Source organism: Panthera pardus, unplaced genomic scaffold (assembly GCF_024362965.1).
Source record: "Panthera pardus isolate Hobbes unplaced genomic scaffold, ASM2436296v1 HiC_scaffold_5, whole genome shotgun sequence".
Classification (NCBI taxonomy): Eukaryota; Metazoa; Chordata; class Mammalia; order Carnivora; family Felidae; genus Panthera; species Panthera pardus.
In genome coordinates, this window is record NW_026526980.1 from 19,874,971 (window position 1) to 19,891,735 (window position 16,765).

Genomic DNA, 16,765 nt, shown 5'->3' on the forward strand with positions numbered 1-16,765 from the left:
ACAATTTCTACTATTTCTGATGCTCCTCATTCCTTTTGTGAATCCAGATTTCTTCTAGGATTATTTTTCTGCTGCTCAAAGGATGTCCTTTTACAATTTCATTGGGTGTGGGTCTTCTGGTTCAGCTTTTGTAAATCTGAAAATGTCTCTTTTTTGCCTTCACTTTTTTTGAATTGAGATGTAATTGACATAGAACATTATATTAGTTGAAATGTATAATGTGATGATTTGATATCTGTGTATATTGCACAATGATTACCACAAGAAGTCTAGTTAACATCCATCTTCACACATCGTTTCTTTTCTTGTGATGACAACTCTTAAGATCTACTCTCTTAGCAACTTTCCAGTATAGATTACAATATTGTTAACTATAGGCACCACACGGTACATTACATCCTCAGGACTTATTTATTTTATGACTCTACTTTGTACCTTTTGACCCCTTTCACTCACCAATCTGTTCTCAGGATCTATGAATTTGGGCTTTGCTTTTTTTAAAATTTTATTTACTTATTTATTTATTTTAAGTAAGCTTCACGCCCATCATGGAGCCCAACATAAAGCTTGAACTCACGACCCCAAGATCAAGATCCGAGCTAAGATCAGGAGTTGGATGCTTAACCACTGAGTTGGACACTTAACCATCTTAACCCCATTAAAGATTTACTTTTGTTTATTTTAAAAGTTACTTACTGTTGAGAGAGAGAGAACATAGGGAAAGGGCAGAGAGAGGAGGAGAGAGAGAGAGACAATCCCAAGCAGGCTCCTCACCATCAGCATGGAGCTGGACTTGGGGCTTGAACTCATGAACTGTGACATCATGACCTGAGCCAAAGTTGGAACTTAACCAACTGAGCCACCCACCCAGGTGCCCGTAAAGATTTTAGTTTTTAAATAATCTCCATACTCAATGTGGGGCTTCGGGCTTGAACTCACAACCCCGAGCCCAAGAGGTGCGTGATTTACTGATGAAGGCAGCCAGGTGCCCCTTTGGGAGTGCCTCGGTGGAGATTCTTGTGGGTGAGATTTGTTGAGCTTCTTGTATCTGTAGGTTTATAATTTTCATCAAGCTTGGAAATTATTCAGCCATTAGTTCTTAAAATATTTTTCCATCTCTCTGTCTCTCCTCTCCTTCAACTCCAATCATTCACACACTAGGCCACTTGAGGTCATCCCACAGCACAAGGATGCATTTTTCATTTAAAAAACTTCCTTTCAGACCTATGGTGGGGAGGAGCCAAGATGGCAGAACAGCATGGAAGTTTTTTGTGTGTCTCGCATCCATGAAATACAGCCAGACCAACACTAAACCATCCTGCACACCTAGAAAACTGACCTGAGGCTTAACACAACAATGTGCACAACCTGAACCACAGAATTCAGCAGGCATGCAGCACAGAGAGGTGAACTGGGAGGTAGAGAGCCAAGGAGGGTAGGGACCTGCTTTTGTGTGTGGAGAGAGGATGGAGACATGGGGGGTGGGGGGAGGAGGTGAAAAGCACCCCCCTCAAAAGCACCTGGAGAGAAAGTGGAAAAATGTAAACAGCCGCAGGGAATGAACTAAAAAAGGAGAAGGAGAAAGGAGAGGGTTTAAATTCCATTAAGACTCTACAAACAGGGGGAGTGCAGAGGCTGAAACTCCGCAGCTGATACCTGGTGGTGCTCTGGTGGGAAGGGCGAATCTCCAGGAGCAGAGTGGAGTCTGGGGTTCTTCAGGCCACACGGGAGAGGCGGTTCCCCTGCTGGGAGGACACCTGTGTGGTTCCCAAAGGCAAGGCCCCAGTGGACCCGGGAGAACAACCACATTCGCTGGTACTAGAGCAGGGTCGTTGGGGGTAAAGCCTGGTGCCAGACACGTGTTGTGATTTTTCCATAGTCCCTGAAATGCTGCTGCTACACTATAGTGTGAACTTTATCTGGGGCAGGCTGGCACCCGGCCGCAGTCTCTGGGCATCAGCAGCAGCACGGTCTCTCAAACGTTCCTGGGTGCGGCTGGCACCAGGCCATTGCTCGGTGAGACCCTCCACAGAGGGCAGAACGGGTCAAAGCCCCAGTCCCTCAGAAGTAAGGGGCCAGGAAAAACAACCGCATCAGAGACAAAATTCAGGAGGGAGGTGCTGCCTGGGGCTTGGTCACGAACTGCATAAAAGCGGGGAGTGGATGGAAGCCAAATACAAAGGACGGGTGTGCGATTGCTGATCGGGGAGAACAGAGTTCTGATACTAGAGAATGGGTGGCTGGGTGACGTCATTTTCACCACTCCCGTGCATGCGCAAATGCACCTACAACAAGCGCCACAACCGTCCACCCCAGCAAGCTAAGCAGTGCCATCTACTGGAGAACGGAGCCATTACACTAAGTTCCGCCCAACTGGGCCAACCTCGCTCTTCAGGAACAGAAGACTCTCTGCCTGCTTAGTTTATGGACTATAAAGTGCTTCATAGTTTGACTACTAGGAGAAAACGAAATAATTTCAGTCGTATTTCAGTCTGCTCACCATGCCATTATTCAATTTTCTTTCTTTTTGTTCCTTTCTTCTTTATTCTCTTGTTCGTTTCTTTTTCTTGAATACAGAAAAAAATAAAAATCATGTATTTTCAATTTTTATTAAGATATTTTTCTTTATTTTTTCTACTATATTTCTTAATTTTCTGTATTTTTTTCTAATTCTATTTTACTTCCATCATTTCATTTTAGTCTACTTCAGTGTATTCATTTTTTCAAATTTTCAAATGATTTCCTTTTTTTTTCCTTTCCCCTTTTTTCTCTAATCTATCAAGCCCCTTTCAACGCCCTGACCAAAACACACCTAGGATCTTGGATTATTTATTCGATTTTGTGTGTGTGTGTGTGTCTTCGTTTTTAATTTTTTAAGTTTAATATTTTTTAATTTTAGTATTTTTAAAATTTTATTTTTTTACCTCATTCATTCTTTTTCTCCCTTCAAAATGATGAAACGAAGGAATTCAACCCAAAAGGAAGAGCAGGAAGAAACGACAGCCAGGGACTTATCCAACACAGAAACAAGCAAGATGTCTGAACCAGAATTTAGAATCATGATAATAAGAATACTAGCTGGAGTTGAAAATAGATTAGAATCCCTTTCTGGGAAGATAAAAGAAGTAAAGTCTAGTCAGGATGAAATAAAAAATGCTATAACTGAGCTGCAATCTCGAATGGAGGCCACAGCAGCAAGGATGGATGAGACAGAACAGAGAATCCGTGATATAGAGCACAAACTTATGGAGAATAATGAAGCAGAAAAAAAGAGGGAGATTAAGGGAAAAGGGCACGATTTAAGAAATTTAAGGGAGGGAAAGAGGGGTAGAAGGGTTATGTGAGCAAATCATAGCGGGAAACTTTCCTAACCTGGGGAAAGACACAGACATAAAAATCCAGGAAGCACAGAGGCTCCCATTAGATTCAACAAAACCGACCATCAACAAGGCATATCAGAGCCAAATTCACAAAATACTCTGACAAGGAGAGAATCATGAAAGCAGCAAGGGAAAAAGAGTCCCTAACCTACAAGGGAAGACAGATCAGGTTTGCAGCAGACCTATCCACAGAAACTTGGCAGGCCAGAAAGGAGTGGCAGGATATAGTCAATGTGCTGAATTGGAAAAATATGCACCCAAGAATTCTTTATCCAGCAAGGCTGTCATTCAAAATAGAAGGAGACATAAAAAGTTTCCCAGACAAACAAAAATTAAAGGAGTTTGTGACCACTAAACCAGCCCTGCAAGAAATTTTAAGGGGGACTCTCTGAGGGGAGAAAAGATGAAACAAAAAACACAAATAAATAAATAAAGACCAAAAGCAACAAAGACTAGAAAGGACCAGAGAACACCACCAGACACTCCAACTCCACAAACAGCATAATGGCAATAAATTCATATCTCTCAGTACTCACTCTAAATGTCAATGGACTAAATGCTCCAATCAAAAGACACAGGGTAACAGAATGGATTAAGAAAACAAGATCCATCTATATGCTGCTTACAAGAGACCCACTTTAGACCTAAAGACACCTTCAGATTGAAAGTAAGGGGATGGAGAACCATGTATCATGCTAACGGTCAACAAAAGAAAGCCGGAGTAGCCATACTTATATCAGACAATCTAGACTTTAAAATAAAGACTGTATCAAGAGATGAAGAAGGGCATTATATCATACATAAGGGGTCTATCCACCAAGAAGACCTAACAATTGTAAACATTTATGTGCCAAATGTGTGAGCACCCAAATATATAAATCAATTAATCACAAACATAAAGAACCTCATTGATAGTAATACCATAATAGTAGGAGACTTCAACACCCCACTCACAGCAATGGACAGATCACCTAATCAAAAAATCAACCAGGAAACAATAGCTTTGAATGACACACTGGACCAGATGGATATAACAGATATATTCAGAACACTTCATCCTAAAGCAGTGCAATATACATTCTTCTCCAGTGCACATGGAACGTTCTCCAGAATAGACCACATGCTGGGACACAAATCAGCCCTCAACAAGTGCAAAAAGATCGAGATCACACTGTGCATATTTTCAGACCACAACGCTATGAAACTCGAAATCAACCACAAGAAAACATTTGGAAGGGTAACAAATACTTGGAGACTAAACAATATCCTAGTAAAGAAAGAATGGGCTAAGCAAGAAGTTAAAGAAGAAATTAAAAAGTTCATGGAAGCCAATGAAAATGATAACACCACAACCCAAAACCTCTGGGATGCAGGAAAGCGAAATTAGTCAGTCAGAGAAAGACAAATATCCTATGACTTCACTCATATGAGGACTTTAAGACCCAGAACAGATGGACATAAGGGAAGGGAAGCAAAAATAACATAAGAACAGGTAGGGGAACAAAACATGAGACTCTTAAATATGGAGAACAGAGGGTTACTGGAAGGGTGGTGGGAGGGGACATGGGTTAAATAGGTAAGGGTCATTAAGGTATCTACTCCTGAAATCTTTGGATGTAAATTAAAAACAACAAAACAAAACAAAAGAAAACAAAAACTTCCTTTCTCTGTGTGTTTCATTTAGATAATTTCTGTGGCTATGCCTTTAGCTTCACTAATCTTTTCTTCTGCAATGTCGAATCTACTGTTGATTCCATTCAGTGTAGTTTTCATCTCTGACACTGTAATTTTCTGTATTTTTTTAAGATTTTAATTTTTTAAGTAATCTCGACACCCAACGTGGGGCTCAAACTCACAACCCCGAGAGCAAGAGTTGCGTGCTCTACCGACTGAGCCAGCCAAGCGTCCCTGACATTGGAATTTTCATTTCTTTCTTATATGTCCATGTCTCTATTTAACTTTTTAAAAACATATGGAATACCATTATAATAGCTGTTTAATGTCCTTTTCTGCTCCCTCTAGCGTTTGTATCAGTGCTGGGTTGGTTTCAATTGATTGATGATTCTCCTCATTCTGTGTCATGCATAATCTGTGGTTGCTTGGCCAGCGTTGTGAATTTTACCTTGCCGAGTGCCAGATACTTTGGTAATCTGTGTGATTAGCTAGGCAGGTGCATAGTAGTGTTCAGCTTAGGGCTGATTATTCCCCACTACTAAGTGAAACCCTTCCTGAACACTCTGCCCTCCACTTTGTCACATTGTTAGTCGGGCTGGTGAGAAAAAGCCTTGAGCACAGCCACCTGCAGAGATGGCTCTCACACTAGTGCCTCAAAGGACAAATCTCGCTTGTTTTCCTTTCTCTCTGGGATTGTGAGGCATCTGTTACTGTCTTTCATTGCTTGGTGTCCACTGTTTTGAAAACCGTTGTATCGTGTGTTTTGTCTGGTTTTGTTGCTGTGGTGGTGGTAGTGGTTTCTGGCGGGAAGGTAAAGCTGGTCCCTGTGACTCCACCTTGAGGAGAAGCAGGGATCTTGGTGTGTGTGTTTCTAAGAGCTCTCAGGTGATCCAGGGTGCAGCCAGGTGAGAGCCACTTTACAGACCTGTTTTCTCTGCTTGAAATGTTTTTTTTCTCAAATAGAATCTTTGATTTTCTCCTCTCCTCCATTTTCTTGGTGCTCTCTGGAACTTCTGTTAGATTAATATGGAATAGATTGGCCCTCCATCTCTTAACTTTTCTTTCATATTTTCCATTTCGTTGTCATTTTGTTCTACATCCTGAGAGATTTTTCAACTTTTCGTCTCATACCTTCCTTTGATTAACTTTTTCTTTTTTCTTTTTTAACATAAGTAGCCTTCATGCCAAGGATAGAGCCCAACGCGGGGCTTGACCTCACACAGGTGACGCTTGGCGATGTCTGGAGACATCTTTGGTTGTAACATCTATGGGGTTACTACTGGTACCTAGTGAATAGAGACCAGAGAGGCTGCTAAATATCCTACAGCATACAGGAAAGTCTCCCCCACCAAGCATTACGTGGGTCAGATGTCAATACTGTGAAGGTGAGGAAACCCTAGTTTAAGACCATCTGGGAGCAGGCTGCCACAACTCACACCACCAAAGGCCAAGGCAAGGAGGGATCCTCCATACCCACTTCAGGAGACTTCCTGGGCACGTATTCAAGTTTGTTTAAAAGAGCTCGGGGCACCTGGGTGGCTCAGTTGGTTAAGCGTCCGACTTCAGCTCAAATCATGATATCGTTCATGGGTTTGAGCCCCATGTTGGGCTCTGTGCTGACAGCTTGGAGCATGGAGACTGCTTCAGATTCTGTGTCTCCCTCTCTCTCTACCCCTCCCCTGCTTGTGCTCTGTCTCTCTCTGTCTCTCAGAAGTAAATAAACATTACAAAATTCTCCAAAAAAATTAACAAATAAATAAAATAAAATCTTAAAAAAAAAAAAGAAGAGTGCTTGGGTGGCTCAGTCAGTTGAGTTTCTGACTCTTGATTCGGCTCAGGTTATGATCTCCTGTTTTGGGGGTTCAAGCCCCAAGTCCTGCTCCCCACTGAGGGTGGAGCTTACTTGGGATTCTCTGCCTCCCTCCCTCTCTCCCCTCCCCCAATTGCTTGCTTGCCCGTGCACACACACTCTCTCTCAAAATATATACATAAAGTTTTAAAAAAGGTTAATATAATAAATTTTGTTACATGTATTTACAACAATAAAAAATGTTACATCTAAATAAATTAATAAATAAGTAAAATCTAAATATTATGTATGTTCTGTTTTAATTAGTCATTCCTCAAAAAAAAAAAAAAATACTAAGGGCATCTGGCTGGCTCAGTCAGTAGAGCCTGTGACTCTTAATCTCAGGGTTGTGAGTTCAAGCCTCATGCTGGGTGTGGAACCTACTAAAATAAAATTTTAATTTAAAATTTAAACAAAACAATGGAAGGGTAAACATTATTAAAACCAGGAAGATCCGACATGATCTAGAATCAAAATGGGATGTTTTGATTCTTAAGTATCTCTTATCACTTAAAAAAATAGCTTAACATTTTTGGAGGGTGCCTGGGTGGGTCAGTTGGTTAGGCATCCAACTCTTGATTTTGGCTCAGGTCATGATCTCATGGTTCATGAGCCCCGTATTGGGCTTTGTGCCAACAAGTGGAGCCTGCTTGGGATGCCTTCCTTCACTTCTGCTTAGATAGTCCCTGTCCAATCTAGCCACTTGTATACCTTAACAGTTCTCTGCAGCCAAAGCTCACAGGCCCCATCAGAAGATGAAGGGACCTGGGGTACCTGGGTGGCTTAGTCGCTTGAGCGTCTGACTTTGGCTCAGGTCGTGATCTCACAGTTCGTGAGTTTGAGCCCCGCATCAGGCTCCTCACTGACAGTGTGGAGACTGCTTGGAATTCTCTCTCTCTGCCCCTCCCCACTTGTTTTCCCTCTCTCTCTCTCTCAAAATAAATAAATAAACTTAAAAAACGAATAAGAAAAAAAAGAAGGTAAGGGGACCAGAATGATCTCAAGGAACCTAAGTATGTGTAGGGGCGACTTCCCACATGGCCACTTGTGAATGGCACATGGGTCCCTTTTCTCTGCCATGATGCCACTTGGAAAGTCACTGAGGTCCATTCTATACTGAGGCTTTCTGTAGCCAGCATCTGACCCCACACCCTGTGATACATGGCCGCCCACCAGATGTTCCCAGGAGAAAGGAGGGCCCAAGGGGCTGCCACAATTTTCCCAATTCCTACACGAAGTGGGCCTGCCCGTACGAAGGTTCTTAGTCTGATTCTGGTGGAGATGGGTGGTCTCAAGAAAATGTTAAGCTTTATCTCCTCCACAACATACCTGGCCAGGATGGAGCCTCTCCTTAGACGATGAGAAACAGAAGAACTTCCTCGGAGCTCGCCTTGCATCAGGCAGTGTTCTGGAACTTTACTTCCGTTAAGTACATCACAACCACAGCAACCTGAGGAGGTAGGCAAAATTATTGCCTTTTTGTTTGTGTATGTGTGTGTTTTCAGATGAGAACAGAAGCAGAGAGAAGTGAAATAACTTTCCCCAGGGACCCAGCTTCTGAGTCCTGCCCCGTCTGTGCGCCTCTCAAACACTCCACCCCGCGTCTGTCTTCCTGTGTTTGTAGAACGTGCCAACTGCAAGAGCAGGTGACTGTTGGAGCCTCAGTCATATATGAAGGAAACGAAATCAGCTCATACTTTCAGCTGAATTGTTCCTGACACAAAGCAAGAATGACCGTGTCCTGGTGGAATGACCTCACCTCATTCCCATTTGATATTGTTATATCAATATTTGATGTTATATTGTTTTATGTTCTGGAGAATGCTCTTTGTGAGGAGGAAAACAAATAGGGGAAACAAAGGAAAAAATAAGCAAAGCAACTTTTGCAGTTGCATTACAATTGATCAAGCCTTTCGGTAAGAGATGTGGAGGCTGAAGGCAAAAAAGATAGAGGTTAGGGGCACCTGGCTGGCTCAGTCTGTACAGCATGTGACTCTGATCTCCGGGTTGTGAGGTTGAGCCCCATGTAGGATGTAGAGATTACTTAACAATCAGATCTCAAAAAAACCAACAACCACACACAAAGGCTAAAAAAAAGCCACCATGTAATCATTGCGCAATAAACGGAAATTAAAACCAGGTTCCAGGGCACCCAGGTGGCTCAGCTGGTTAAGCGGCTGACGTCGGCTCAGGTCATGATCTCACAGTTCATGGGTTCCAGCTCCACCCTGGGCTCTGTGCTCACAGCTCAGAGCCTGGAGTGTGCTTTGGATTCTGTGGAACCCTCTCTCTCTGCCCCTCCTCCACTCGTTCTCTCTCTCTCTCTCTCTCTCTCTCTCTCTCTCTGTCTCAAAAATAAAGAAATAAACATTAAAAAAATACTTGTGTCAAGTTGTATGATGCATTTACAAGCTCTCCAGGATCTGAACTAAGCTAAACCATAAAAATAAAGCTAACTGCATGGGGCGCCTGGGTGGCTCAGTCGGTTAAGTGTCCGACTTCAGCTCAGGTCACGACCTGGTGGTCAGCGAGTTAGAGCCCCACATCGGGCTCTGTGCTGATTGCTCAGAGCCTGGAGCCTGCTTTGGATTCTCTCTCGCTCTGCCCCTCCCCGTCCCCGCTCACCCTCTGTCTCTCTCTCTCAAAAATGAATAAACATTAAAAAAAAAATTAAAGACATGTCTCTTACTAAGGCACCATTCTATGCATGAATTCTTGGCAGGTTGCTATAGGTTTCTGACTTTAAGAAATGATTAACGTATTTTGCAATATATACATATGTCGAATCAGCATGTTGTAAACCCTGAAACTAATATAATGTTACGTGTCAATTCCATGTCAAAAAATAAAATAAAATAAAAAGATTATCAACATATTCTTCCATACCTGAGTCTGGGTCTCAGGAGCTGCTCTAATCATTACCCTAAAGGTGTCCCAACCCACTCTGGCCTGGCAGTTTTGAACTGTGTTGACATATAAAAAATCGTACCCTTTGATAGAGGTAGAGTTTATTTTTCTCAAGGATTTTTTTTTTAAGAGCAGTTCACAACAGAAAAGAACATTTTATATTGTGAGCCAGTTACCCGTAGGATAGAGCATTTGACTGAAACGCTATCTCAGGAAATAGTATTTAGCCTTGTTACATGCGATGCTCTTACTTTCTCTATTTCGTTCTAAAATATGTTGGTTTTGGGGCACCTGGGTGGCTCAGTTGGGAAAGCATGAGACTCTTGTTGTAGGGCTTGTGGGTTTGAACCCCACGTTGGGTAGAGTGCTTACTAAAGAAAATAAACTTAAAAAAATACGTTGTTTTTGAGCTGTTAAAATGATTTCATGGTCCACTAGTGAGTTAAGACCCACAGTCTGAAGAACTCTGTCCTTGAGGATTTTGGTTGATCTCGAGACCATTTGCTTCTCATGTTCCAAATGCAGAAATACAGGCTCTAAGAAATAGTGGCTTTTTATTTTTTAGCGCTTATTTATGTATTTATGAGAGTTTGGGAGAGAGAGCCCACACAAGTGAGGGAGGGGCAGAGAAAGACAGAGGGAGACACAGAATCCGAAGCAGGCTCCAGGCTCCGAGCTGTCAGCACAGAGACCGACATGGGGCTCGAACTGTGAGATTATGACCTGAATCGAAAACACATGCTTAACCAACCAAGCCACCCAGGCACCCTAGTGACTTTTTAAAAATCACATGGCTAATGCGTGTTGGAATGGAGGACCTCAACCCACAATTCCGTCTTTATGTACAGTATGCTACCGAACAGGGTTTCACCAGAAGGTTCAGAAATAGGAAACAAGAAAACCCAAATTCAAGCCTGCCAGAAGAGAGACACTGGCCTGAAAAGACAAAGGAGGAGTATTTAATGGAATTCGCACTGCAGACAAGGCATGTGACAGTCATTTATGGGGCACCTGTAATGTGCCAGATGGGAAGCAGGAGCCTGGAATTCAGAGTCGGACAAGACAGGCCTTCCGCCTTAGAGTGGGCTTGGGGTTTGGTGGAGAAGGCTTCTGTGTACACAGATAAAGTACAGCGCAGGGTAATCAGAGCTGAGCTGGGGAGGTAGCAAACACAGTTGGAGGCCAGAGAAAGGAATTCTGTCTGAAGTGGAGGGGCTGGAGGGAGACCCCTATGATAGAAGCCCTAGGGAGGAGTGCAGGGGGTGGTGCGTGCAAGGGGTGGTGGTGGTGGGGTAGGGGCTGAATGTCTTAAGGGTAGAAGATGGGCAGGTGAGCAGGACAGGAGAACATTTAGGCAGCCAGAGTGGCAGGAGCAAACAGCTGGCTAGTGTAGGGACTGGCACGTGGGTTACGAGGGACAGGAGGCAAGGTGTGGTGTCCCGATCAGATGGGGGCCCCCAAATGTGCAGTGACCACCTGGTGGAGGCTGGTGGCTTGGGCCGTGAAAGAATTCGCCTGAGGCAGAACAAAGGAGATAGAAGCTTATGGAATACACCGCAAGGTTGCAGAGGAGAGGCTGTCTGAGAAGAGGCAGTGCGGGGGATGGGGGACTATTTTGGAAGGGGGAAGGTGAGGACTTATGGAGATGTATGGAATTCTCCCCTTTGGTGGTGACTGTGCCTGGTTGTAAGCAGCCCATTGGTCAGTTAGAGCCTATAACTGATTCATGGAGGTGCCCCCACCCATGGGCCTGTCTGTATTCAGCCAGGGGGTCGCCGTGGCTCTTTTCTTTTTTTTTTTTTAAGATTTTTTTACTTTATCATTTTTTTAATTTCATGTTCTTAAATTTACATCCAAATTATTTAGCCTATGGTGCAACAATGATTTCAGGAGTAGATTCCTTAGTGCCCCTTACCCATGTAGCCCATCCCCCCTCCCACACCCCCACCAGTAACCCTCTGCCTGTTCTCCATATTAAAGAGTCTCTTCTGTTTTGTCCGCCTCCCTGTTTTTATATTATTTTCGCTTCCCTTCTCTTATGTTCATCTGTTTTGTATCTTAAAATCCTCGTATGAGTGAAGTCATATCATTTTTGTCTTTCTCTAATTTCGCTTAGCATAATATCCTCCAGTTCCATCCACGTAGCTGCAAATGGCAAGATTTCATTCTTTTTGATTGCCGAGTGATACTCCGTTGTATATATATATATACACCACATCTTTATCCATTCATCCATCAATGGACATTTGGGCTCTTTCCATACTTTGGCTATTGTCGGTGGTGCTGCTATAAACATTGGGCTGCAAGTGTCCCTTCGAAACAGCACACTGTATCCATTGGATAAACACCTAGTAGTGTAGTTGCTGGGTCGTAGGGTAGTTCTATTTTTAATTTTTTGAGGAGCCTCCATACTTTTTCCGGAGTGGCTGCACCAGCTTGCATCCCATCGCTGTGGCCCTTTTCTACCTCCTGTCACCCAAGCCTGTTTGCCTACAAGTGGCCTCTACAGCAGGGAGTGGAGGGACCCTCTCTGCAGCTTAGTGAGGTCACTTCTCTCTCAAGACTTTACTTTCTTCACGGGAACCATGAAGGGTGAACAGAAAAGCACTGTTCACATTTGCTTTTGTGGTAAAACCCTTTGTTCAAATGAAACCACCATTTACCCAAGGCATAAATGAGGAGACAGAGAATTTTTTTTTTTCTTAACAGGAAACAGATCTGCTATCATTTGGAAATACATTTTGAAAAATCAGTGATGGGAGTCAAGGGGCAGATTCTCCCCCCTGGGGTGTGAATTTGCACCAGGATTTAAGAGGCTTTATCTGAGAGAGGAAATAGTCCTCTGAGCAGGGGCCCCTTGAGACAAGGGTTGGGGGGTATGAGAGCTCACACTGTTCCTGCCTCCTGAGGTGGGCTCCCCCTCCCCCTTCCCCTCCACACACCCTCATTCCCCACCCCGTCCATTCTCCACTTTTAAAAGTGGAACGAAACCACTTGGTGGCTCCCCTCACCTTCAGGAGGAATCCAAACTCCTGACCACATCCTCCCAGGCCCTACCACCAGCTGCTACCCACACCTCCCCTCCGCTGGCAGCCACACTTCCCAGCAGCCACCCTGCCCTCCCCGCACACTGTTCCGCACACTTCCTGTTCAGGGTTTGCCTACTCGTTCCCACACCAGGTCCAATCTTCACCCAAACATCTGTAGTCTCTCCATCACTTCGGTGAGGTCTTCGCAAATGTTACCCGAGGAGAGGGGGGGCCTCCCAGGCAGAGGGACAGCTTTCCCAGCCCTTCTCCTGGTTCACTCTGCCTCTTTTCCTCCTGGCCTAGCCCATGGGAACGAGTTGTTCAATTGTCCGACCCCCCACCCTGCAGCGAAAGCTCCAGCAGTACGATTTGACTTCCTCTGTGGCTGTCTTTCCAGCATCTAGAATGGTGCCTCCAACATACAGATGCTCCATAAATGTGCGGACTCAGGAGTCCGTCTAGAGACTCCGGTGGAACAGAAGGGCCTCGGAAGAGAAGAAATCTATGACACGAATCTAAGGCCTATGGGAAGGAGCTGTTGCCCTGTGTGGGCTTTATCCCCCAGCAGATTCAGTCACGGCTCCCAGGAGCCCCGAGGGCCTTGAGCCCAGAACTTCCCCCAAGGGAGGAACCGTGTACCGTTACTTCCTCAGCGTCCCACATGCCTCTTGGTCTGACTGTCTGTCTCCCAGGCGGGAGATTGACAGGTGTTCGTTGTCCACCTGCAACAACACGTTACCCTTCTCAGAAAAGTTTTGTAAACAGTCTGGCAGATTGGGGATGGATAGATGGGGCGGGGGGGTGGGGGGGAAGGCAAGTACAGCAAAGTATTAACCATGGTAGAATCTATGTGGTGTGTATATGAGTGTTCACTGTATAATTTTTTAAATATTTCCTATGTTTGAATTTTTTTTCATATAAAATAACGGGATGAGAAGGAAAAAAATTGTCTGGAAAATAGTAGACGCTCCTAAGTACAGGGTGTTGGGTGTATCATCCCTTCACAAGAGAATCTAGATTTCAAATGCAGGACAGTGAGGACAAGGTTTCTCCTGAAAGATGACAGACTGCAGGTAGGAGCACCTACAGAACACCCAAATAGGGGGGGTGACAACCTTAGACTACATCCAGAAGCACTTAGCTACTTTGCCCACCAAAAGCTGCTGGCCCTTGGGTTTGTGACCTTTTCTCAAGTTTATTCTGCCCATCCTGAGATCTGGGCCTTGGCCCAGAGTGGACCCACCCTGCCACATGAAACTCTTGTGGGGAGAGGCAGGATATGGTATTCCAGGCCCTGCCTGACAACTGACCCTAGAGGCTGACCATGTTTGCTCAGGTGGTGAGGTTCACACAATAAAGAGCAGGCAGAGGGCTTGGACCTGCTATAAAAGATCTGGAAGTTTCCAGGTGGTTACTTTGCACCTGGAACTGCCAGGTGAGGGGTGACAGAGGCCTGGGCTAAGGGGTGAAAGGGATGACTGGATTTGAGTTGGGGGGAATTCAAGCGGCGCTGGACAGCAGCCTGCCTGGAGTGAGCGGCAGGGGAGACCTGTGTGGCAGCTACCTGGGGCATCTGAGGGAGGTGCAAAGATATTTGGGTCTCAGAGGAAGGACTGGAGACACCTGGGATGCTCGGGGTATCGATACAGCCAGATTTGTGTTAGTGGAGAATGAATTATGACTAATAGACCAGGCATTTGGAATCTGGTATCTTGAGCTGTGGTCCAAACTCGTTGTGCAGTTTCTCAACTGTTCCGATTCTGGTATTGGCACAGTCTCGTCTATAATCACCCTCACTGCCTGGGTGACACAAAGATGCACCCCTAAAATGCTCCTTTCCTTCTGATTTGAGACCCAGCTAAAGCTAGGAATTTAAACTCTCCCCCGGAGGTCCCCCAAGGCAGGCCCATGTATCACAGGCAGGTTGCAGTTAGGTTTTGCTCAGAATCCTGGTTTGGTAAACTCAACCATCTCTATGGTTTGGAGATGGCCTCCACTTCTTTGAAACTCTTTTCCTGCTTTGTGCCAGGAGGGACCAGGACTTACACGGGTTGGTCCAGACAGAGGCTTAGGACTGATCTTCTGACTCAGGATGGAACAAGGGGGTCGGCTACCTCGAGACCAGGGACGACAGAGGGGTTAAGGACACCGTACCTGCCAGGAGCAGGACTAGAGACTAGGGGCAATCCTTTCTGAGCCCAAGACTGGGTCAGTTAGGTCTGAGTTGAGGGACAAAGAGGGCCAAGTCTCAACTGGAAGTCTAACCCAGGGAAGCTTGGGTAAATGAAGTACAAAGGAAACAGGGTGAATGAACCTTGACGTTCTCCTTTCTTTCCCCTCCAGCCCCAGAATGTTGACCATTGCTCTTCTTGCCCTTGTCTGCGCATCAGCCTCGGCCAATGCCAGTAAGTGAGAGGCCAGGAGCCCAGTATTAGCGTCATGGGAAGGCAGCTTCCTGCTTTGCCAGTGGCCAAGGCTCGCAGGGGCTGGCTTGGGGTGGTGGACGTCGAGTTGTGGGAGGTGTAGGAGTGGTGAGGAGGGACTAGAGCTCTTGAGATCTCTCCTTCTGACGCCTACTGTCCCCTCCAGTTCAGGCTAGGTCCTCCTCCTATAATGGAGAGTATGGAGGCGCTGGAGGCGAGCGATTCTCCCATTCTGGCTACCAGCTGGAGGGCCCCATCACTGCCATCCGGGTCCGCATCGACAACAACTACATCATAGGGTAAGATTCTTTGTGTGTCTGTGGTTTGGGGGGGTCTTCTCCTATCCTACCACACTGGAAAGTTCTCAGTCACTTTGAGTCACATCTGTTTCAGTCAACAAGTCCCAGGGATAACTTGGGATGTGAAGGGTATCAGGAGGCTGGGGTCTGAGGCTGGTGCTGCTACAGCCCTACAGCCCCCAGCGTGCACGTCTTGGGCAAATCTGTACCACAGCCGCTGAGGCGCTGGGAAGCTGGCTACCTTGGCCCCACCTGAGGTGTAGATCCCCTTGGGCATCCTCCATCTTGGCTGACGCCTCTCCCCAAAACCTGTATCCTTCTGATCCTGGGGCAGCAGAGTCTCTTCCCTCATGAAAGCCATCCAGAAAGGCCCATCTGCTTCTTTCACGTAGGGGTTGGGGGCACAGCGGGAACCTAGATTTCAAACTGAAGCTCTACCACTGTCTGGGAGGCTCCGGCCAAGTTACTTTTCCTCTCTGAGCCTATCTGTCAGCAAAAGGAGTTGAAGTTCCCAGTAGGACCTCAAGGCCTCCCTCATCCCTCACACACCTTGGGACTGGCAGGGGACCTGTCCTCCCTGGCCACAGTTTGCAGGTCTCTTGGCTTGTAGACCAAGAGGTCCTGAATTCCAATCACCCTGCTCAGTCTTCCCTCCCCCCCCACCCGCCCCCACCCCTAGCCTCCAGGTGCGCTATGGCAAGGCGTGGAGCGACTATGTGGGTGGCACCCAGGGAGACCTGGAGGAGATTTTCCTGCACCCCGGGGAGTCAGTGATCCAGGTGTCTGGCAAGTACGACTACTACCTGAGGAAGCTGGTCTTTGTGACTAACAAGGGCCGGTACCTGCCTTTTGGGACAGACATAGGCAGGAGTTTCAGTGCTGTCCCCTTGTACCACAACACCGTATTACGATTCATTAGCGGTCGCGCTAGCATCCTCATCAATGCCATCGGCCTGCACTGGGGCTTCCACCGCGGGTATTGAACCAGTTGCTGAACCGCTGCAGCCGGCTGTGAGAACCGCCTTACCACTAACCTCACCTACAGGGTTCAATAAAAATAATAATAGAAGGACATAGCTGACGCTGGAGTGCATGTGGGTGTGTGCAGCTGGGACCCGCCTCCTGACTCTGGCTGTGGATGTGTGAATGTCCTTTCTGGCTATCTATAGACGTCTTTCTGGTGAAGAGTGGGAGGGAGAGAGAG

At 45.8% G+C, this 16,765-nt stretch overlaps 2 protein-coding genes across 3 annotated transcripts in view; one reads left to right on the top strand and one right to left on the bottom strand.

Moving 5' to 3' along the window:
* CUNH16orf54 (chromosome unknown C16orf54 homolog) overlaps nt 1-16,765 on the bottom strand; it is a 50,249-nt gene that overhangs the window by 21,657 nt on the left and 11,827 nt on the right. Inside the window, exon 2 of one of the 2 annotated variants that reach the window (XM_053894579.1) lies at nt 8,233-8,353. The exons of the other annotated variant lie outside the window; for it this stretch is intronic. The gene's annotated coding sequence lies outside the window, so the exon portion shown is untranslated. The remainder of the gene's footprint in view (nt 1-8,232; nt 8,354-16,765) is intronic. 2 annotated transcript variants of the gene reach the window in all.
* On the top strand, nt 14,220-16,649 carry ZG16 (zymogen granule protein 16). The gene is made up of 4 exons (XM_053894580.1): nt 14,220-14,274; nt 15,183-15,244; nt 15,429-15,561; nt 16,241-16,649. The coding sequence occupies exons 2-4, from the start codon at nt 15,190-15,192 to the stop codon at nt 16,542-16,544; spliced, it is 492 nt and encodes a 163-aa protein (XP_053750555.1). The 5' UTR covers nt 14,220-14,274; nt 15,183-15,189; the 3' UTR covers nt 16,545-16,649.